We start from the raw sequence: 23,767 nt of genomic DNA, 5'->3' as shown, positions 1-23,767 counted from the left end.
TAGTATTGCTAAAGAAAATAAAAAATTATCTGCTGCGAATATTGCATAATGTTAGATGCATGTTAGGAATATTGCATCTTATATGTCATGACCGGGGGTATGTAACCTTGTGTTGCATGTCTCGACATCTCAAATGTCCGTCCGATCCCAAACGGAATTTGGGGGTGTCACAAATGGTAATCTTATTAGTAGTAAATTAGGTAATTAATACCATGCAATTAAAGCCTCTAAAGACTACTGACTTTCTTTGCATACAAATTGTGCAGGATCTCTCTCAATCAGATCCCTCGAAGTTGCTACTTGCTGGATTTATTTTGTAATTCATATCTTGTAGTTTTGTATTTTGTATTATAATGTAATGTGTAAATAATAAAATAATGTAATATGTAGTGGATTGGATGCATTTTATTTTTTCAGTTTTATATATTTTTATTATTCTGGAAAATGTTAGTATTATGCTTTTTAATGAGTAAGAAAACTTTTTATATAATATATGGCTTTGACGAAAATTATGATTTTCAACACTTTTTTTAATATTTTAAAATATAGAATAATCATGCTTCTCAATATTTTCATATAAATATAGGCTTTTAAAAAGAAAAGTATGATTTTCAATTTTTTTTTTTAAATTTCTATAATAAATATAGGTTTTACATAAAGAGAATTATGCATTTCAATATTGATTTTTGTTAAAAAATCTTTAATACAATATAGGTTTTTATTTAAAAAATAATTATGCTTTTAAAGCCTCAGAGAGAGAGAAAAAAAAAATGGGTTCAATCCGGAACCCGGAATCCGGTTTTTGCAAAACCCGGATTCATCCGGGTTTCGGCCTGGATCTGATCCGGGATAAACCGGTCCGGGTTTCAGCCCGGATTTTAAATCCGAGTTCCGGTTTGGGTATACCCGATTTTCCGGGTCAGAACCCGGATGAACAGCCCTATTTGGGACATCATAGAAACAAGCATGGAACCTCCTAAACCAGAGGATGATGATCTAGAAGTTGAATTGAAGGCTTGGAGGAAGAAGAATGCTGCAACTTTACATGCAATTCAAATTTCATGTGGGATGAACATACCATCTAAGATCAAGGGTAATATTAGTTCTGCCAAAGTACCGTGGGATACATTGGCTAAAAAGTATGAGCACCCCGCACAAGAAGGCCGAGACAACTTAAGATTGCCAGCAGCTAGCGGTGACATTCTCTAGCCCCATTACTTTTATTTTTACTGCAAATTTTAATGTCCAGCTGACCAACACAAATTGCCACACGGATTATAGTATGCCAATATAGCTTTAATGAACCAAAAGTACTATTGTACGTACAGTACCTTTGGTTTTCAATATATACGTACGGATAAACAGGAATTCAAGTACTTGTATATAGTACCACTCGGTCAGTATTAAAATTCCTAATTATCTTAGCTAGCTTGCTAGGAGCTTCAAAGTAACTCACTATCTATCAGGTATATATAATAGAAAATTAAGTAATTAAACATGGCATGCATGCAGGGACCACTGGGTTTAGTGAATACGAGGAGTTTTACGAGGTCGTGCGAATAGGTGCTTTGTACTTTGCATGTGATTTCATTACGGCGCATCCCGATTCAGTGAGGTCAAAAATTACACATTTGGGACAGACGGCTCTTCACGTTGCAGTTCGGACTGTTCATTCGGACCGGATAAAATCTGGTCCGGCCCGGATTTAATCCGGGCCGATACCCGGATGGCAAAACCCGAACCTATGCGGTCTAGGTACGGATTTAAAATCCGGGTACCGGATTAAAAACCCGGTACCCGGTTTCCAGTACCCCCTCCCCTTTTATCTCTCCGCTCGCTCTCTCTCTCTCTCTCTCTTGTTCATCGATTCTGAAAAAACCCTAGCAGCCTGCCGTCGCTCCAGACTTCTCTTTGCCTCATTCTCTCTCTCTCTCTCTCATCAGGTGAGTAAACGCTGCCCCTCTCTCTCTCTCTCTCTCTCTCTCTCTCTCTCTCTCTCTCTCTCTCTCTCTCTCTCTCTCTCTCTCTCATCTTAGATTCTGAAAACCCTAGCTGCCGCCACTCTAGACTTCATCTTTGCCTCATTCTCTCTCTCTCTCTCATCAAGTGTGTAAACGCTGCCCTTCTCCAGTCGAAACTGTCGTCCCTCTCCACCTTCTCGTTCTCTGTTTTTTTGTTCTCTCTTTGGCATTTTGAGTTTTTTTTTTTTTTTTTTTTAAGGGAATGTTTGAGAAGCATTCGGTTGTGATGGGTTTTAGAGTTTGGGTTTTAGAGCTTGAGCTTGTCAAGCACTGGTCTTTAGCCTTGGATTTTTGGAGTTATAACGCAAATCTGACTACCATTGTTTTTGGGTCGTTACATTTGTTTTGTTTCTCTGTTTCTTTTGTGGGGTTTCTTGAAAAATGTTCACTGTGAAAGACATATTCCGTAAAAAAAAAAAAAACTAACTGTGAAAATACTTGTTGTCTTTTAATTTTGTGATTATATTTGGTTATTCTCATGGTATATAGATATTAGTTTAATGATACATGAAATTAGTAGTTGATTTGAGCCTTACATATCAATATCTGTGAATGGTTTCAGTCAATATGATGCAAAATGGTTTCTTTTGTGGAAATTCGAAGTGGGTATTTTTTGGGAGCTGAAAAGCTATGGTGAGCTACATAACATTGCATTGCATGTTCTTGGGCCATCCTTAATGGCTTTGGTACCAGATGGGTGGATCATCTGGGGGCTCTGGCCTCTGAATGTAATGTGATAATAAACCAAGCATTTGGATGGATAAATCTGAAATAGAGATTTTAACTGTGTCCATCTTATCTGTATGCTTGTTAATCTTGTCTATATGTCTTTGTCACTCACTATATATGCATTGAGTGATTTGATTACAAGCACATATATTTGTATTGGTTAAAGTTCAACCCTGATGGGCTAAGTCAAGAAATCGTGGTGTGTTGAAAATATAGTAATTGCTAGTGTATGTACCATTATTCTATCTGAATTTAATTCAGAACCTTAAACTTTTTCTATTAGGTTTTTTGGGAGAGGGGGCTAGCTGTGATTATATATGGGATTGAACCCACAAGAAGTGTTTATATTATTGGTTCTGACCTCTAAGCTCCAAACTCACCATTCTGTTGTTGCTATCTTCTTGCTATTATTCCTTAGAACTTATTGTGATAGAAAGTGCCCCTTATGACCTCGCAAGACTAGGAATACAAAGAAACCAGAGTTTGAAAATATTTCTTTAGTCTTTGAACTCGATGTAGATGCTCTCGTCTGACGAACATGGTGAAAATTTCTCTCTGTCCTAGTTTGTTTTCGTTCACATATCTTGGTGTTTTCTTAAAATATGGCTTTAAAGGTGGGTATGCCCATTTAAGATGGTATATTATTTTATTTATGTTCGGTGTTCTTGTAGCTTTCTGGTCTCTCACTCTGTTAAGTGTGGCAGTTTTGCAAACATGATGCTTTGATCCTGGTGACTAATGCGGCCATGAGGAACACGGAGCAAAAACTTGGGATGGTATCTGCCTTTGACTACGGGTCGATTCTAGTTATCCTATTGAAGTCATTCTTGCAGGTTTGCATTGGCTTCTCTGGATGTTCTCTTGAATTTTCTTACCTTCTTGTTGGCCTGCATGTTTATTTATGTTTTCTGCTAAATCTCTCTTTATAGGCACGCATACTGGATCTGGTTGATAAAGATGCTGCAGAGAGGTATAAATATGCTGCAATTCAAGGGCTTGTTTTGTTCTAGTATCATGCTTGCATTATCATGAAGCTTTCCCCCTTTTTTCTATTTCGGCTAATGAGCTTTCACCTATGTGGTGCTTCAGTTCCTATCCTCCTGTCAACAATCCTTGAGAATGGTGTTCCCGTAAAAAATAAAGAGAAGATGCGTAATTTCTGCCACCAGGTTGTACAGACAAGATAGCTTTCTTTTCTTCTCTTCACAGTTACTGTTTTTTACTTAGTAACATATGCTCGCTGGACACTACAAAATGTGCTGGTTTGTTCTGAACATGTCAAGAAACTAGTCGTAAGAATTCTGGCAAGCTTGATGGACAGAGAACATCAGTTTCAAGATCAAAATGCATGTCAACGAACCTCCGAAGGTGTTGGCTCCAACAATAGCGGTTTTGTGGGCCACTGGTGGCATTGATTTGAGCTAATAGCCTGTCCCTTTTCTTTTTTTTTTCTTTTTTTGGTAGTTTATGCTTGTAAGGAGTAAGCACATGTTTTTGGCTTGATTTGAGCTAATAGCTGAGTTTTAGATGCCTTTTTTTTTTCTTTTTTCTTTTTTTTTTCTGGAAATGAGAGTTTAAAATTTACCACTTTACTCTGTCTACATATACACTAGAAGTGTAGAGCTTAACATTTAGTTTTGTATGTTCTTACAGTGATGGGAAATAGGATTTAACTTCCCAATTTTTCATTTTTAAGGCATTCTCCCTGTCCCAGTTTATAACGTTTATAACTGGGTTAAAAAAATATAAAAAAAAAAAATCGGGTTCAACCCGAAATCCGGAATCCGAGTTTTTAAAAATCCAGATGCATCTGGGTTTCGGACCGGGTCTCACCCGGCTTAATCCGGCCTGGGTTTCGACCTAAATTTGAGACTCGGATTCCAGTCCGGGTGTATCCGGGTTAAAACTCGGATGAACAGCCCTAGTCTCAGTCTTTGCTGGGCGTGAAGAAATGGTGAGGTCGTTGGTGGAGAAGATGTCGAAGGAAGACTTGGAAATACGAGATAATGAAGGTCTGACAGCTCTAGATCTGACAATTATTTGTGGTTACGAGCGGCGAATATTGGAATGCATGATAACAAAAAATGGGGAATTGGTCACCGTTGAAAATAATCGGGGATTAGATATTCCAATTGTTCGGGCTCTTCGTCATGAGCAAACAGAATTGGTCAACTATCTCTACGAGGCCACTCCGTCTGAAGAGCTACTTCCTGAAAGAGGCCCCCAAGGTGCTACAGTTGTAACCAAAGCTATACATACTGGAAATTATGGTAACAATAATTAATTGTCTAACGTCCATTTTATTCATTTTTAATATATCGGCCGTTATAATTCTTTCCTTCCTATTATTTTCTTTGTAACTGTATGCATATGTACGGTGCAAAACTAGATCTCGCTACGAAGTTAATCCGGAAGTGTCCACTTTTGGCATTTGCTCGAGACACAGACAACGCCTCCCCTATATCCGTATTTTTTGGTTCGATTTCCCTATTCTGGAGTGATCAAATTTATGATCTGCCAGATCAGTGTACTCGACTCAGAGAAATGATCTACTCCTGTTAGTACCAGTACTCATCTCTGATCTTCTCTTCTTGTTTTTTTCATTAAAATTGTTCTGGAATTATATATCCATGCATATATATACACATCTAGGATTGATATGATTCATTTCTGCATATATATATATATATATATATATAAATTTCGTTTAACATCATCCAATAATGGATTGCCAACACGTGCACATGTGTAAGAAATTAGCCTCGTCGATGAGAAATTAAAAGAGAAGGAAATAGAAATTAGAAATTTACTCCATTGGAATATAATTTTGCAATAATATTATTCATCAAAATGATTACTTGTTAACTGACATTTATTGGCCTTAATTTCTTTGGGGGGAAGGTTTGGGCATTTCATCTCCCAGTCATGCGAATCCTTTTCAATATTATTTGGACAATCGAAACGAGCTGGAACGACGAAATATCGGATCAGGTAATTAGTTGTTGCCTAAACTTTCTTACTTTCCTTGAAGTGTTTGGCGTGTAACGATGTAATTCATATTTAATTTGGGCGACTTCATATATTTTTCTGTTCTAATATCTGAATAATTATAAGCCATGCGGTAGACCTATTTTTCATTTGGTGTATTAATTATATGTTAACGAAGGAGTCTAATCTTGTTAACCAAGTAATGAATGGCGATGATCACTACTTGCATAATTTGTTATAGTCTAATTAATTGCCAGCTGGACGATTGAGATGGATCGGGTAGGGCTGGGCAACCGGGCCGGATTTTTTCCGGCCCGGTCCGGAACCCGGTTATCCGGGTTCCGGTTACGGGCACCGGCCCGGAAAACAACCGGGCCGGTACCCGGTTTTCTAAAACCCGGGTGCACCGGGCCGGGTACCGGATTTAAAACCCGGTACCCGGGTTTTAAATCCGGTACCCGGGTTTTTTTAAAACCCAAACCTATTATAAAGCTCACCATTCCCTCTTTGCTTCCCACGCACAAACTCCGATTCCCTTTTCTACCGTCCACACCCAAAAGAAAGGAAGAAAAATCATGGGTTTCTGTAGATCCCCATCAACCATGGTGATCTTCCTCTTAATGATGATATTCACGCTGTCGACTGCCTTGGACATGTCGATCATCGCATACGACAAGAATCACAGCCACGGGTCGAGTCCGAGGACCGACGGCGAAGTGATGACGATATACGAGGCGTGGCTCGCGAAGCACGGCAAGGCTTACAACGCCATCGGGGAGAAGGAGAAGAGGTTCGAGATCTTCAAGGACAATCTCCGGTTCATCGACGAGCACAACGCTGCAGAGAAGAACCGGACCTACAAGCTCGGCTTGAACCGGTTCGCTGATCTGACTAACGAGGAGTACCGGGCCACCTACTTGGGAACGAAGTCCGTTTCTGAGGGAGGCTTTTGAGGCCGAGGAGTGACCGATACGAGCCTCGTGTCGGCAATAAGTTGCCCCAGTCCGTTGATTGGAGGAAAGATGGTGCCGTTGTTGGCGTCAAAGACCAAGGGAGTTGTGGTGAGTTTCGGAGTTTTTAGAGTATTAATTCATTCAAATTAATATATATATATATATATATATTTATATATATATAGTTGTTATTTCAGTTTTTCCTTAAGGCAATCATTTTTATACGTTTGGGTCGGAATGTTTGATTCAATCACCATATTCCTTCTTCAAAAAAAAAAAAATTCACCAGATTAGCTAGGGATCTTAACTTGGACTTACGGATTTTCGGGGATTATCACTATATTAGCTTATTTTACAGAATTAAATTTTTTATTTATTTTGAAAAAAAAAAAAAAAAATCCGGGTAGAGGCCGGAACCCGGATTTCCGGGTTGTAAAAACCCGAATCAATCCGGGTTCCAGCCCGGGTCATAACCCGGATTTAGAATCCGGGTTCCGGGCCGGGTATACCCGGATACCCGGTCCGGTACCTGGTTGCTCAGCCCTAGGATCGGGCGAGTTTTCAGATTTATGACCGATGACAAAGTGAAGCAAAAAATCTAACTATGTAGAAGTGATCAATTTATGCATTGCCGTAACTGATGATGACGAAGCACTGAAATGGTAGTTCTAACTTGGAGATCAGGAATATGCCACATCTACTTACATAAGAAGAGATTATTTATGAAAATATGCTAAATTAATTAAGTGTTACAAAAGTATCCCATAAGTACTCAGCTTACTATAAGAAATCATTATACTCTATACTAATTACAACTCAATGACGAAACTTGGATGGTCCTTATGATCAATTAGGAAATAAGATTTCAATCAAGTACTTGTAATCTATGGGGAAGTACTTGAGCTGCCAAACAAGTTTATTTGATTTTCTATTAACATGTTTTAACTCCATATGCATGTGATCATGCAGTCTTAATATATTTGTCCAAAGTTCAAAATATTGCCTAGGAAATTACGCCTAATTATTATTTTTCTTTTATTACTAATTTTATAATGTTTTGAGTCGCGAGTAAATTATCTTTGACTTTACACTACCAGTTCTATTGCTTTTAACCATTTTCAAGTGGGTAGATTCCCTTCCATGAATTACCATAATTTCTGGGTTTTACTTTTTCAACTTTATTTTTTTATTACTCTTTTTTGTTTTGTATTCTATTTATAGTTTCACACGGTTAAATTGACGATGTTTTCGTTCTGTCAAAGGATCCCAGCGTTTAACTGATCATGAGATCGGGATCCAGTCGATCAAAGACGAATACCGAGGCCTTGTGTTTACTATGTTGGAGTCGATATAGAGAGGATTGTCATGGATAAAATCGGGGTAGAAAGTGGTGTTGCACGAGCAATCTTCAGTGCTGTGAGAGCGGGAATGGTTGGTTTTATTGACATTATTGTGTGCAGAAACACAGAGCTCTTGTACTGGGTCCGAGATGGCAAAAGAAGAAACGTACTTATGTCCGCTGTCCAACATCGACAGGCTAAAATCTTTGGAATGATATACGATTTTTCAGGGACGAAAGCTAGATTACTATCAAGTCGAGATAATCTCGGAAATAACATATTGCATGTAGCAGGGATGTTAACAGAATTCTCTCCGCTTGATCACATCACAGGTGCAGCTTTGAAGATGCAAACAGAAGTACAATGGTTTCAGGTTAGGACTCCCTCTTTAATAGTTTAATTATATATGTTTCTCGGGAATGCTGCTTGCATGCTCTGATCTTTTTCTCACGTACTGCATGTTACAAAATATATGTTGAAGATACTTTCAGAAAAAAAGAGAGGCCAGCCGCCAGAGAGCAAATAATCCTAAATGCGTACGTACTGGATCGAAACATATATACCATGATCGATTAGAGATTTCGGCCTACAGGTTGCTACTTTTCTGAAAATAAACTACCAATTAGTTGAGTTCACAAACCAAAAAGTAAAGAAAATCTAATTAATTAGCCTAAAATATGAGAAGGACAAACGCATAAAAAGAGCTACCTAGGTCCAACATCAGCGGTAACATTAATATTCTCTCTCTCTCTCTCTCTCTCTCTCTAAAAGCTTCGAGATGTCTCCTCCTCCCTTTCATTTCCTCATTTTTTAGTTTATTTTACTTCTTTCAAAGCTGAAAAAGTCAAATTCATAGATTTCTGACAACTCTCGAAAGACACACACAGTATAAGAAGACCCTAGTTCGTAAATCATTCGGAAGATAATAACGATTTTGCAAAAATCAGAGTGCATGGTCCTCATGTACTAGTTATAATTGCGTGTGGTCTTTACGCATCACCTAGCCCTTCCGATAGCTTTTCTTACCGCACGCACTGGATCACCGAAATCGCCATCTTTAGATCTAACTTTTGTGGCTGAAAATAAACAAGTATGTTGCATTCACTCACCATCACATATTCCAAAGTCTACCACAGTTGGTCCAAACTATAATCTGTCATAGTTTTTTCGTTCTTGTTTTCATTATTATATAGTAAAAATAAAAAAAGAAGTTTGTCTTTTGGATGATTGTTGAGTCATTCATTTATATAAAGGGTGATGTTAAGTTTCTATTTAGGCAAAGTGCTGTCTCTTAGACATTTGTTTGTAAAGAGTATTAGCAATAATAAATGTCAGATCAATCACAAAAGAAAATAGTGTACTGGTAGAGATCTAAATAGTTGATATGAGGATATTTCTACATATATCCGATTGTGGATGTAAGTTTCTCTTTATGAATGAATGATGACATTTTCCTAAAAAATGTCATCATTTGTCTGTAAAGAGTATTAGCAATAATAAATGTCAGATCAATCACAAAAGAAAATAGTGTACTGGTAGAGATCTAAATGGTTGATATGAGGATATTTCTACATATATCCGATTGTGGATGTAAGTTTCTCTTTATGAATGAATGATGACATTTTCCTAAAAAAAATTCAGTCGTAATAATATTTGCTCAAATAAAACTCCATCGAGTGGTACTATGTCATTTGGGAACTATCACCTCGAGCTATGACGAAGTGAGAGCTTCAGGGTGGTGGAGGATGCCTCCGATGTTAAAGTCAGTATGTGATTCTCGTGTGAGGATTATGAAAGCTTGAGTATCAAAGTGTTTGAGAGAGTCCTTCCCTCACTAAGGAAGATGGTATATATACCTGGTTGGGGTTCCCCCTTGCAAGGGGGATCATGGGGGTGTCACTCCATACTCGGGTCATGTCTCCCTGTCAGCTCTCTGCTATGCGACAGTCTCACAAGGCATGATTGTGGCGGCTACTGGCATCCTAGGAGGCACGTCATGGTGTGCTTGCCCCCAGGCTTCATTGAATGTAGCATGGCTCTCTCGTTGTGGCATGCCAATCTCTGTATCTCATTTAATGCTGCGTGGCCTCGGTCAGACACATTCACTCTTGAGACATGCCCAATCGCCGGGGTTCAGGGACAAGAGCTATCCTTATCCTTGCACGGTAGGAGTTGTCGGCCAATAGAGCTGTTAGGCAATCCACCCCACAACCCCTAACTAGTGTGTGTTGTCCAGCTGCTACTCATCTTGGGTTTCTTAGTCCGACCCATCCCTTATCCTTGGGCCCTGGATTTGCCTGTGGAATGAGTAGTAATGATATATAGGGGTATATAATTCTTTTATAATTTACTTATAATTATATAAAATAATAATATTCTTGTAACTCTATCTATTTCAGATAAAATTAGAAAGAAGTGACACAAATAATTGTGGCGTCATCATTTTTTTAATTAAAAAAGCAACCATTATTTTAACGCCTAGTTAGAAGTTAAACGTTTAGATTTAGGATTTTTAAAAATAGGCAGGTATATGGTGTAAGTCAAGGCTATATTTGGAAACATAAGTACTGATCTCAGATATTTTCAAACTATTTTAGTATTATTCACAAATTATTCATTATTATTCTACTGCTAATTAATACTGTTAAGAAACTATAGACATGGCCTATTGATTTGATTTCGAAGCAATCAAGCAGTGCAAACTGATAGTGAGGTGATCTTCTAATTCTTATCACAATGCCATGGTTTAGGCTGTGTTTTAGGACATGGATGGTATCGCAATAACATGTTTCAGGCCATGTTAGGTGAATTCCATTTTGAAAAAATCTTTAAAAATAAAAAATAAAAAATCGACTTCAAATTAGAACATTAGTATTGGCTTAGCTAGATGCATTTTCATCTTCAAAATTTGAAGAATATCATCACATTTGGCCCACATTGAATTAGTCAAACTCATGTCATCTAAAATATAAGCTATAGTAATTCTATTCTTTTTTTTCAAATATGAAGAGTACTGTAGCAAATCTAAATCTATTTTTTATTATATTTTCACTCACTTCCCACAGCTCTTCTTCTTCCCTCTCTCTCCCGCATTCTCCTTTCGCCTGTGCGGCCTTCTTCATTACAGAAACTCCACTGTCACCAGTTTCTACTGACCAAATTAACCACGCTCTCTTTTTGGCAAGAACACACTCCCCTTTTCATCAAACGCAAAACTATCAGAATTTGCAATTGGGAAACTTCTATTGGTAGACCAAACTACTCTTGAATTCTGCGTGTGAATGGTTACTAGTAGAAATAATGTAACATCTGAGGTTGGGTGGAAGCCAAAAGAAAATTGACTGTTGTGCGATAAAAGAAATTTCCCACCATTATCAATATATCTCATCTGAGACGCTTGAAAGCCAGGCTGAATTTTTCCAATACTTGAATGCTAGCTTAACATTTTTCAGACAAAAGGACGAACAGAAGGACGATAGAAAACCACACAAAGCCCATCATGACATTGTCTGATAGTGGTCAAAGTTTGAATTTTAATCTGTACTTGGATTAACTTTGAAATATAGATTATTATATTATAAATATGAGACTTTATAGGTTTTACATTTAGAATTTTTATTTACATTTGAAATTTTACCACGTACTTTGAAACATAGTCCGTAGATTGTTAAATAGTGAAAATGAAAATGAATATAATTATTGGAGATTATGAAAATAAAATTCAAAAAATAATTAAAAAAATTAATAAAAAAATATAAATAATAAAAACTAATAATATTTTATTATTATAGAAAATGTGATGGCTAATCTAATATAGATTTTAAGTATTGAGTGATTGGTTAAAAGTTAAAAAATTACATATTCTTCAAATTTTGAAGATTAAGATGATCAATCCAATGCCAATACTCTTAAACCAACCCTTTCTCAATCTCAAAAAATTTATTATTTTAACTTTTCAATTAATCATTTACCTAGATTTCAGTGAAAAATCATAAATACAAAAACCAAAACAAAATATCTTAAAGAATATATTCAAACCACTTGATCTCAACTCTTCCTAGCTATCTACTTTCATAAATCTATATACAAAACATATTTAAAATATATATATATATATATATATATATATATATATATCATTAACTTCTCTTATATATGTACCTTAGAAAACCCAATAAAAAACACATTTCAGAATTTCTCCAATAAATTATAAAAAAAAAAATCCTCATTAACGCCGAAATATAGGCTGAGTTGTCAAGGATCAGTACTCACCAAAAATTGTATTGATACATCATATGTTAGCATCATATTGGAGCCCCATATTAAGGCAGATTGCCAAAATCAAGATCAAGTCAAATCTTCATGATTTCAGCCTACAATCAAGCCATTTGAATAAAGTCTTTGATCTGTTTCTATTTATGTGATTATTAGCCGAGATTGGTGTATAGTTATTTTGTCATAGTAATTGCTGTAAATATTTCCTAAAATAGTTCTCTGTGATGTTGTATATATTTACGTACAGATCAATTGAATAAAGATGAGGAAATAGTTTATTTAATCAAGCAGTATATTTCTCTATATGGTATCAGAAGAGCCCATCTCCAACGAGTCGATCCCTCCCATTTCACCAATGTCTTCCTCACCCGAACAACCTCAAATTCATCTCAACACCCACCCCATTTCCTCCACTGAAACCACTCTTGTTGCTCTCAATATAACTGCCCAGATTAATGAAAAATTGACTCCTTCTACTTTTCCTCAATGGCGTGCTCAATTTGAAGCCTTACTCATAGGATATGATTTGCTTGATTATGTCACTGGTATCTCTCAATGCCCCTCTCCGAGTGATCCCTCTGTTTCTGCCCTACACAAAACTCATTGGGTTCGGCAAGACAAACTTATACTCAGTGCCCTTCTTGCTTCCACTTCCCCCACCATCACCCCACTCATTGCAACAGCAAAAACATCCCATGAGGCTTGGCAAAAATTGAACACCCTCTATGCTAGCAAATCCCGAACTCGGGCTATGCAATTAAAAGAGGAACTCACCTTAATACAGCGTGGAAATCGGCCTATCTCTGATTATCTACATGCTGTGAAGTCTCTGGCAGACGAAATTGCCATTATTGACCACCCCATTTCTGATGATGACCTAACCCTCTATGTGCTAAATGGCTTAGGTTCTGATTTCAGGGAAATTGCAGCACCAATCCGAGCTCGCGAAAAGTCTCTTGCCTTTGAGGAGCTCCACGATCTTCTGGTCGGCCATGAACATTATCTGCGCCGCCTTGAAACTGCTACTCAGCAACTGGTAGCCGCTGCAAACTATACAACCAGGAAGTCTGGTTCTTCGGGAGGTCAACAACGCAGCTATAGCAAGCCAAATGGGCCTCAGCGTCAGTCTGGGCAAGCTCCAGCCCGAAATGGAAATCGTGATGGTCGACGTCCAAATGGTTCCAATCGGCCCAGCAACAACCAGCGGCCTTATAGGCCCAAATGCCAATTCTGTGATGAGTTGGGCCATACGGCCAAAAATTGTCCTCAGCTGAAGCCCAGTGAAATTACTGCAAACAGTGCAACAACTTCTACCATGAAAGAGCAAAAATGGCTCCTTGATTCCGCTGCCTCCCACAATATCACTGGTGATCTTCAGAATTTATCTATTCACTCCGAATATGACGGCACCGATGAAGTGGTTCTGGGTGATGGTTCAGGTTTGGCTGTTTCACATGTTGGTTCTTTAGCTATACACTCACCCAATCGAACTTTTATCTTGCGTGATACTCTCTGTGTTCCGAATCTTAAAAAAAATTTGATTTCTGTTCATCATTTTACCTCACAAAATAATGTATATGTTGAGTTTCACCCATCTTATTTTCTTGTGAAGGAACCGATCACGGGGGCGATCCTACTAAGAGGTTCATGTGAGAACGGCATTTACATCTTTCCGGAATCACTTGTGGGAAATTTTTCAAAAAAGGTTGCTAATGTGCATGAACGGACGTCGCTTGATGGGTGGCACAAGCGTCTTGGTCATCCTTCCTATCCCATTGTTAAAAATCTTGTTTCTACTTTTTCTCTTCCTACCACTACAAATAAAATGTCCATGTTATGTCGTTCTTGTTCTATTAATAAATCTCACCAACAACCTTTTCGCACAACTAGTCTTTTGAGTACTGGTCCACTTGAAATTATTTATACGGATGTTTGGGGTCCCGCACACTCAACGGGTCTTGATGGTCTCGTTGTTATCTTCTTTTTGTGGACCACTACACGAAATACATGTGGTTTTGTCCCATGGCTACCAAATCGAGTGTGTCAACTATTTTTCCACAATTTAAAATTTTTGTTGAAACTCGGTTTCAAGCCAAAATTAAAACCCTTTACTCCGATAATGGTGGTGAATTTATTTCTCTCAAACCTTTTTTCAATCTTCACGGCATTAGTCACTATACTACTGCTCCTTACACCCCGCAACAAAATGGAGTCTCTGAATGCCGTCATCGACATCTTGTTGAAACTGGCCTCACCTTACTTTCGGATGCTTCCTTGCCTCTTTCATATTGGCCTCATGCTTTTCGAACTGCTACCTATCTCATAAACAGGCAACCGACTCCTCTTCTCACCAACAAGTCCCCCTTTGAGGCTCTTTTTGGACAAAAACCAAATTATCTTAAATTAAAAAAATTTGGTTCGCTTTGTTATCCCCTTACACGTCCATATAATAATCACAAGATGCAACCTAAGTCCATTCCATGTCTTTTTTTGGGCTATTCTCAAACTCAAAATGCCTATATTTGTTTGGATCTTAAGACCCACAAGACTTATGTGTCTCGGCATGTGTTATTTGATGAGACCCAACTGCCTTTTCAATCCGTGCGAGCCCAAAGCCCAGCCCAATCCAAGTCTTCTTCTCATCTGTGCCCTACTTCCTTTATTCCATTTTCTTCTCAGCTCGTGCAAGTCCCTCCTCCAGTGATTCCGTCCGTGCACTCCTCTGATTCGGCACCACCACATGTGCTTCCGGCTGATGTTTCTGCTGCATCTCCATCACCTCCAGGTAACCCCCCTCTCTCTTCTCCTAATTTTCCTTTGACTGATGCTCTTAGAAATTCCGGTTCTCATTCGGATGTTCCCATCTCGCATGACCCTGTTCATCCTTCCTCCCTCCATCCGCCTCACACACACACGGTTACTGATCTTAATCTATCCCAGTCCCATTCCATTCCCCCTCCGTGTGTTCAATCTGGGAACCCTCGACTTCACAAAATGACAACCCGTTCCATGAACAACATCTTTAAACCTAAGCAACTTCATTCGGTTTCCAAACATCCCATTCCTCTAGCAATTGAGCCAACTTGTGTGACTCAAGCCGTGAGCCATCCACAGTGGCGTGATGCTATGTCCACTGAGCTCACTGCCTTGATGAAACATGGAACCTGGGATTTGGTTCCACCCCCCCCCCCAAACTGTACACCTGTGGGCTGTAAATGGGTGTTTAGGGTAAAACGCAAAGCTGATGGCTCGGTGGACAAATTTAAGGCCAGGCTTGTGGCCAAAGGTTATAATCAAAGACCGGGCCTCGATTACAAGGAAACCTTCAGTCCTGTTGTTAGGCCAGCCACTATTCGATGTGTTTTGACTATAGCCGTAATGAATGGGTGGCCTTTACGCCAAATGGACATCAACAACGCTTTTTTACATGGAACCCTCACTGAAACTGTTTATATGATGCAACCACCGGGGTTTAAAGATATCAGTAAGCCTGATCATGTGTGTCGATTGAGAAAAGCCATTTATGGGCTTCGACAAGCTCCTCGAGCTTGGTACACAGCTCTGAGAACTGCTCTTTTTCAGCTTGGGTTCAAAAATTCCAAAGCTGATTCTTCTCTGTTTATTTATACACATGGTTCTATCATTTGCTATTTTTTGGTTTACGTTGATGATCTTGTAATTACTGGCAATGATATTCAGTTTGTGGATCACATAATTCAGAAATTGGGTGAAAAGTTTTCCCTAAAAGATATGGGAAACCTTAGCTTCTTTCTGGGAGTAGAGGTTATTCCTACTCGTGCTGGTCTGTTCTTGTCACAGCATCAATACATTCGTGACTTATTGTCCACAACGAATATGCTTGGTGCTAAGGACGTGTCCACTCCTATATCCACAACTGCTTCTCTGAAATTGTTTGATGGCACAGCACCTGTTGACAGCACTGACTTTCGGCGTGTCATTGGTAGTCTTCAGTATCTTTCACTCACCCGACCGGACATTTCGTTTGCTGTGAATAAGCTATCTCAATTCATGCATAAGCCAACTACAGCCCACTGGACAGCCACGAAGAGACTGCTTCGTTACTTGAAACAAACCATTTTTCATGGTATCCAGCTTACTAGAAATACAACTTCAGTTTTAACCACGTTTTCTGATGCTGACTGGGTAGGGAATGTGGATGACAGAACCTCTACTTCGGCTTATATTAGTTTTCTTGGTACAAATCTCATTTCTTGGAGCTCCAAGAAACAACGAGCTGTTGCTCGCTCCTCGACGGAAGCTGAATACCGTGCTCTTGCCAATGCTGCGTCTGAAACCGTGTGGCTGAACTCCTTACTTCATGAACTCGGTTTTCCACTCAAGGTGCCTCCCTTGTTGCTATGTGACAATCTTGGCGCCACACATCTGAGTTTTAATCCAGTTAATCATTCTCGCATGAAGCATATTCAGATTGATTTACACTTTGTCCGAGAACTTGTTCAAAATGGGACCCTTCATGTTCGTCATGTTCACACGCAAGATCAGCTTGCTGACCTCCTCACAAAACCCTTGTCACGGCAACGAACTGAATTGTTACGTACCAAGATTGGTCTTGCCGATGGAAGCTCAATCTTACGGGGGCGTATTAAGGCAGATTGCCAAAATCAAGATCAAGTCAAATCTTCATGATTTCAGCCTACAATCAAGCCATTTGAATAAAGTCTTTGATCTGTTTCTATTTATGTGATTATTAGCCGAGATTGGTGTATAGTTATTTTGTCATAGTAATTGCTGTAAATATTTCCTAAAATAGTTCTCTGTGATGTTGTATATATTTACGTACAGATCAATTGAATAAAGATGAGGAAATAGTTTATTTAATCAAGCAGTATATTTCTCTATACCCCAAAGAAAAACATATTAGTTTTGCGACCCAATCTGTGGGACAGGTGCCCAAGAGACAAGAACAAAAGCAATATATATATATACATAAACATGAAATTAAAGAAACGACGGGTAAAAAAGTGTTAAGACACAGTGATCGATCCGTGATCATTATAATATGGTATCCGTTTTCTTTTCATCCACATGCTTCGAGTGTATATTTCTACGGCATAATATCAATGGGAACCATTAGTGTTAGGACGGACTTAATTTTCTCAGTATATGTCGTCTTTTGTCGCCATGCATGCATAATGTTCGATCAAATTGTACGTCAGTCTTTGATCATGATATATTAATGGGTGATTTTACAACTTGCAATATTTTGGTTTCCTTTCTTTCTAAAATTTTGTGTACGATCAAATGTAGGGGGTGGAGAACTTGTGCAATCCTATGTATAAAAACGAGAGAAACTATGCCGGTTTGACTCCTAAACAAGTGTTCATGCGGACCCACACAAAGTTGACGAAAGAGGGAGAGCAATGGATGAAGGATACATCAAGTTCTTGTACAGTAGTTGGTGCTCTCATTGTGACTATTACGTTCGCAGCAGCATTTACCGTTTCAGGCAGTAACGATTAAAATTAAGGCTTTCTAATTTTTTTAAATAAAAAATTATTTAAAACTTTTATAATAGCAAATTCCCTATCACTCTTTTCTTTCTCGACTTCGGTGTTGATGTTTTTGGGAATCCTCACATCACGTTATGAAGCAAAAGATTTTCTAAGATCCTTGCCAACTAAGATGATAGTAGGTCTTTCCACCCTCTTCTTCTCCGTTGCAACAATGATGATAGCTTTTTCTTCTGCTATTTTGATTATGTTCAGTGGAGAATCATGGATTCTAATTCCTCTTATTGGTTTAGCTAGTATTCCGGTTTGCTTGTATGTATTCATGCAACTCCCCCTTCTTTATGACATGATTGTTTTAACCTACGGATCGGGCACCTTTGATCAGAAAATGAAGTTTGAGGCCAGGCGCCAGCGCAGGCAGCGTTGGCAGCGCTGGTGGCGTTTTTGGTGTTCGTTGTGGCAGGAGTCCTTGAATTGTACGTAAGCATGATGTATGGGTGTTCTATTAATACGTGTGTTTATGTGTGTACTTGAGTTGAGTTGTACTGATGTATGGGTGTTCTATTAATATGTATGGGCGTACTAGCAGGGACGAATGATGCCCCTCCCAGCCACCTTTCTTTATATGTGTTTTTGGACGGATGATTGATGACTTTTACGCTAGCTACCCTTGTGTATAAGCTTCTCAACCAGCAATTTCTATCTTTGTTTATTATACTAATTCATATACACAAAAATGTCAAAAATACATATATATATATATATATATTTAATACTGCTCTTTCCATGATTGCTCTGGTAATCATTAATTATTATTTGATTTCACTAGGATTCTTCGTTAAAACAAACAATGGGCTTTAAAATCCCATGTGCGACTGCACTAATCAATATCTTTTATCTACTGTGTTTAACCGAGGGTTTAACTTCTTGAGTTCAAGTAGATAACTTACAACGTAATTGATTCCCTCTCCCTTTATCCTCTCTTTACCTTACATTTTGAACAAACTTTAATTTTTTTTTTAGTCTTTACCGACAATCGGTCGCCCTTCATCACGTCATCAACCACCGCATTTCAAAAGTTCAGATTGAAAAAAAACAAACATGGGTGGATTATTAATCTATAGAGTAGGGATGTTTTATTTCTACATCCACCATTATTGCTTTTACATTACCACACATATGGGACCCATTCGTGAGAAAAAGAGGAATCTCAACTGTTGAAGCTGCAAGTGGAGGTGGTAGGCTGCAAGAATCCTGGCCTGCTCTTAACATAAATTGTCATGGGAAAAAAAGGAAAGAGAAAGAAGAAGAAAGAGTACCTGCTACAAAACCAGCATACAATTACAACCACACAAGTGCCGGACAAATATTACAACCACCCGAGTGGTGAATCGTATGCTCTCTGTTCTTGGACAATTCTTTGATGCATTCACTTTTCTAGACTGGCGTGGGAACGGAGATCAAACCATGTACCAAATGAACTATTTGGAGTCACCACGAACAATAAAAAGGAAGAAAAAAGGGCAAAACATGAGAAAGCACAACCAAAACAAAAGAAAAAGACGATTATATAGATAAAGCTTCTTTTGTATTTATTCACAGAAATGGCAGAATCACGGTAACCAACTCATGACCTGAAATAAAGTCTCCAGACAGAACGAGAATGTACAAAAAGGTAATTGAGAATGACCACAAATGAGGCTTGGGGGCTCATTGGAGACCATGAGAGCTAGAAATAGGCGCAGAATTTACAGGGCATTGAGTTCTGCAGTGAATAGTGATGCACAAGCAAATTTCATCATGAAGTATGCACAATATTAACAATCCTGTTCAGCCTCTCAAGAATGCCGCTAGCTTTCCTTTTGGCTCTTGAAGTTCCATTCTCAGCAAGATCCGAGATAGTTCTATGGGTGTTCTCCTCTTCTCTCATTTCCTTCCACTTGGTTCGATCATTCAAACAGATACTGTGGAGGATTGCAATGCAATTCTCCTTGTTACGTGCACAAGGGCTCTCTCTAATTATGCTAAGCAAGCATGGAATGGCTCCAAGTTCTCCCATTTCTTCAATGGCCTTTTGATGACTTGAGAGCATCGCGAGGATGGCTAACAACTCATCCACAAGCATACGGTCCGTGATCTTCTTCAGAATCACTCTCACTGCACCATCCCGCACAGCTCTTGCCTTGTTCTCACTGATCATGCATAAGGTAAAGATTGCTGAAGCAACATCTTTCATAGCTTTCGGATGTCCTTCTGCTAATAGATCAATGAGTGGTTTCAGGGCACCAGATGTTCCAATAAGCACCTTGTTTGAATCAAGAGCTGACAAAGTGAAAAGGGCCGCTGCTGCGTTTGTCCTTATCTCAATGGTTCCTGATCTCAATGCTTCCATAAGTAGAGAAATCGCCGTTGGGGTTTCAGCAACAAGCTTTTTGTTGTTGTCATGAATTGAGAGATTCAAGAGTGTTGTGATCACATCTTCTTGAAGATCCGAGTGAATACCATTTTGAAGCCTGCTTTCAGAAAGTGGATTGAGCAATAGGAGAATGGCATCAAAAGACTCACCAAAGAGTGCCCGGAACGAGGGCATCCTCTTTGTCAACAGCCGAAGCTCCCTGGCCGCTTGTTTTTGTTCAGAGAGTGTCGAAGACATCTTCTCCAGCAAAGAAAGAAAATGTTCGCGATCTGATTCTGTTACCGCTTCCTCGCTAACATGGTAAACAGGATCGGACAATTCAATACCCCGGCTCTTGCACCATTGAGATATCATCCCTCGTATCAAGTAGTTTGGGGTAAGAATAGTGTGCGAGAGAACATGTTGGGTTACAGGGCATGTCCGGTTGCCTGTTTTTAGCCATTTCTGAATGAAAGCTCTTTCATATGTCTGCACAACGCATACAAGCAAAATGAAACAAATTAACAAAAACCGAACAACACATTAGCTCTGAAGTAGGGATTGACAAAGGATGCCAATACATGAATCAATTCTCCATAATGATTTCCACAGTACTTATCCGTGAAGGGTGATCAGATTCATCATTATGAGATGCTTGTCTTCCACAAAACTCATACAGCCAAAACACAGGAGGATGACAGCATAGATAGGGGTACAAATGTCAAAACTCTCTTAGGCACCAATTAAGTAGCATCTAGAATTCAAGTTTTTTTAGCGGAAGTACATACAACAAAAGTACTTCCATATTTGTAATTCTAACAGTCACCAGAAATAGAAATTTACGGTAGTAGTCCCTTAGCCAACAAAAAGAATCCAAAATGCAGAAATTAAATGACGATTTAAATGGCCCATGAAGAACCCAGAAAGAGTAATATGTTTCAGTTAAATAAAATGAAGAAGAAAAACCTTACCCTCCGTTCGGTTGCCGACTAAACAAAATGAAATAAAAGAAAAAACTTGAATGTTGAAATTTAGCTGTTTGTGTTAATTTTGTTTGAAAACAATTCAAACCCCATAAACATGAAAATAAAATAAAACACTAGGAGTTCATTAGTTTTCTCGGAAAACAATCAGAGTAAAGAAGAAATTCTGATTTATACCCACCTGCCCTGTAGCAACAATAACAGGATCTCTCATCAACTCCTTGGACAAGGGGCACCGAAACTCCTCGGGACAGGCCAGCGTCTCGAGGAGCTTCAACGAGGGCGACCGCTTCCCCCTCAGCTTCAATTCCTTCAAAGCACAAAGCTTCTCCTTGGCCCAATCAATGGTTTCGACGCTGTAATCCTCGTCATCTACAATAGCCCGCACCAGTCTCTGCAGCTCTCTCTTCAACTCCGTAGCCTTCGCCATCACCGTGGGATCAGATTCAAAAACTCCCGGGTTCGCCATCGGATCACAAAAACCAGAGCCGTGGGTTGAAAACTAATATGGCTCACATGGAAAGTTTTCTCAGAGTGGCGAAGCAGAGAATGACATAGGAAATGGGAGTGCTCTGTTCCATTCTCTTCTCTCTCTCTCTCTCTCTCTCTCTCTCTCTCACAGCTGTTTTTTGGGTACTCAGCAACAACCTATGAACCAAAATGGGGTTTTGAGGTTTCCTTTCCGCAACTTATCCTTCAAGTTTCACTTTGACATTGTTGGGAAATTAAAGGCCTTAAGAAATCCAGATTTCAAATTGTTTTCATACAATTTTTAATCCAGATTGTGATCCTTGTAATTTCATTTCATTCGAATTTCAAGGTTTATAGTTTTATAAAAATAAGAGACATAATAATTAAGTTGTATAGAACTTATGTGTCACATGTGATTCTATAAGAAATATCTTCTTTTATAACTATTTTATTTGGACAAAATTTGTAAAATGTTTTAAATCCCGCAATTACCTTTTCTATTATTTTAATTAAATGGTGACTGAATTTTGTCAAAATTTTAATCATAAAAAGAATTTTATAATTGAACATATTACATCAATTCATGTAATTTATAAATTTATTTTTATAAAAATTTTTAATCTAAATTATTTCATTTCTTTTTTAAAAAAATATAAGTAGAATAAAAACTACCGACAAAGAAAAAATTAGGAACAGAGAGTGACATGTTTAGAATGAAGTAAGGGTGGGGTGGGACCCATAAAGGTCCCTGATGTACACAATCACGGAATCTAAGCCCAAAACAACTGGCACTACGCGTGGCTAAAACTTGCTTCGTACGCGCACACGGAGAGAGAGAGAGAGAGAGAGAGAGAGAGACAGATGTATGAATTTCTAATCATATTAAAAAGAGAACGAGTGATTGTGGAGAGTTGAGTTTTCCACCGTGGTTTTCTTTCCAACTTTTTTTTTGCTGCATTTAGTGCATTAAAAAATGTTGAAAAATATAAACAGTATATTAAACAGTAACTCAAATGTGACTTTTTTTTTTTTTTTAAAGAACATATAGTTTTTTTAAAATTTTCATGTAAATATCATTTACATAATAAAATTTAATTTATAAAATTTAAATTTAAAATTGACCTTTTAAAAAAAATTGTGTGATGCAAGTATTTTAAAGTTTATTCTACTTAAAGTGTATTCTACCACCACCACTTAAAAATAAAACTTTTTAAAAAATATTATTTTTTATTTTTGAAATAATATTAAATATTTAAAAAAATTTTACTCGTCATTTCTACATCATATATTATAGATAATTTATTTATTTGTTTTATTTTTTCTATTATTAAATTTGTGATATATAAATAATGAATAGAATAAATTATTTAGTTAGTGAGTTGAGATAAAATGAATTGAGATAAGTTAAGATGAAATGAAAAATGAAAGTTGAATAAAATATTATTAAGATATTATTTTTTAATATTATTATTGATTTGAGATTTGAAATATTGAATTGTTTATTATATTTTATATAAAAATTTAAAAAAGTTATAATAATAAGATAAAATATTTTTATTATTTAAATACTTTCTCTTTCACTAACAAAAATAAAATAAAAAATAATTATAGTTTCTGATACAGAAATAATGAGTAGAATGTTTCAGAATTTAATAGATACTATAAAACTTATTATATATATCTTTATTAAAAGTTATTGAAAAAAGTATTAGACATTTCCTGAGCTTCTATTTTAATTTACAGGGTCCGTGGCAGGTGGCATTCAATCTCAGGACATGTGTCGTGTGGGCAACTTAGACTGAAGTGTAGACACGTGTCGGGTATCTCGCTCAGGATGTGTGACCTGTCAGGATAACTTGGCGGCAAAAGAAGAACATAGAAAAGTTTAATTAGGTGATGGACCGCGTTGCCGGTGGTGTCTGCTTCGTTTGTTTTTGAAATGAATTAAGATTAAAATTAAGAATTAAATAAAATATTATTAAAATATATTATTTTTATATTAAAATTTTAAAAAATTAAATTTTTTATTTTATTTTATATAAAAAATTATAATAATTAAATAAAATAAGATGAGATATTTTATAAAAATGAAGAAAGTTTTAAATTTTCGGCCTCTTTTC

At 37.6% G+C, this 23,767-nt stretch overlaps 2 protein-coding genes and 1 pseudogene across 2 annotated transcripts; 2 read left to right on the top strand and 1 right to left on the bottom strand.

The window, feature by feature from the left end:
* Positions 1-6,269: 6,269 nt before the first annotated feature.
* LOC122292212 lies at positions 6,270-6,819 on the top strand (annotated as a pseudogene).
* A 1,200-nt stretch (positions 6,820-8,019) lies between these two features.
* Positions 8,020-18,475, top strand: LOC122291378. Its single transcript, XM_043099069.1, has 2 exons — positions 8,020-8,404; positions 17,596-18,475. The coding sequence occupies exons 1-2, from the start codon at positions 8,057-8,059 to the stop codon at positions 17,806-17,808; spliced, it is 561 nt and encodes a 186-aa protein (XP_042955003.1). The 5' UTR covers positions 8,020-8,056; the 3' UTR covers positions 17,809-18,475.
* An 894-nt stretch (positions 18,476-19,369) lies between these two features.
* LOC122292425 (U-box domain-containing protein 9-like) lies at positions 19,370-21,982 on the bottom strand. The gene is made up of 2 exons (XM_043100772.1): positions 21,358-21,982; positions 19,370-20,682 (listed from the first exon to the last, which is right to left on the bottom strand). Exons 1-2 carry the CDS (start codon positions 21,643-21,645, stop codon positions 19,597-19,599), a joined length of 1,374 nt encoding a protein of 457 aa, XP_042956706.1. The 5' UTR covers positions 21,646-21,982; the 3' UTR covers positions 19,370-19,596.
* Positions 21,983-23,767: the final 1,785 nt, after the last annotated feature.

Source organism: Carya illinoinensis, chromosome 13 (assembly GCF_018687715.1).
Source record: "Carya illinoinensis cultivar Pawnee chromosome 13, C.illinoinensisPawnee_v1, whole genome shotgun sequence".
Classification (NCBI taxonomy): Eukaryota; Viridiplantae; Streptophyta; class Magnoliopsida; order Fagales; family Juglandaceae; genus Carya; species Carya illinoinensis.
The sequence above is the reverse complement of the archived record's forward strand: the minus strand, read 5'-3'. Positions and strand labels throughout refer to the sequence as shown.

Excerpts from the sequence above, each read along its gene's own strand:
- LOC122291378 (XM_043099069.1), top strand. The coding sequence starts at position 8,057 with ATGGATAAAATCGGGGTAGAAAGTGGTGTTGCACGAGCAATCTTCAGT. Across the intron at positions 8,405-17,595 it reads CAGAAGTACAATGGTTTCAG|GGGGTGGAGAACTTGTGCAA; the intron begins GTTAGGACTCCC and ends GATCAAATGTAG.
- LOC122292425 (XM_043100772.1), bottom strand. The coding sequence starts at position 21,645 with ATGGCGAACCCGGGAGTTTTTGAATCTGATCCCACGGTGATGGCGAAG. Across the intron at positions 20,683-21,357 it reads TTATTGTTGCTACAGGGCAG|ACATATGAAAGAGCTTTCAT; the intron begins GTGGGTATAAAT and ends TGCGTTGTGCAG.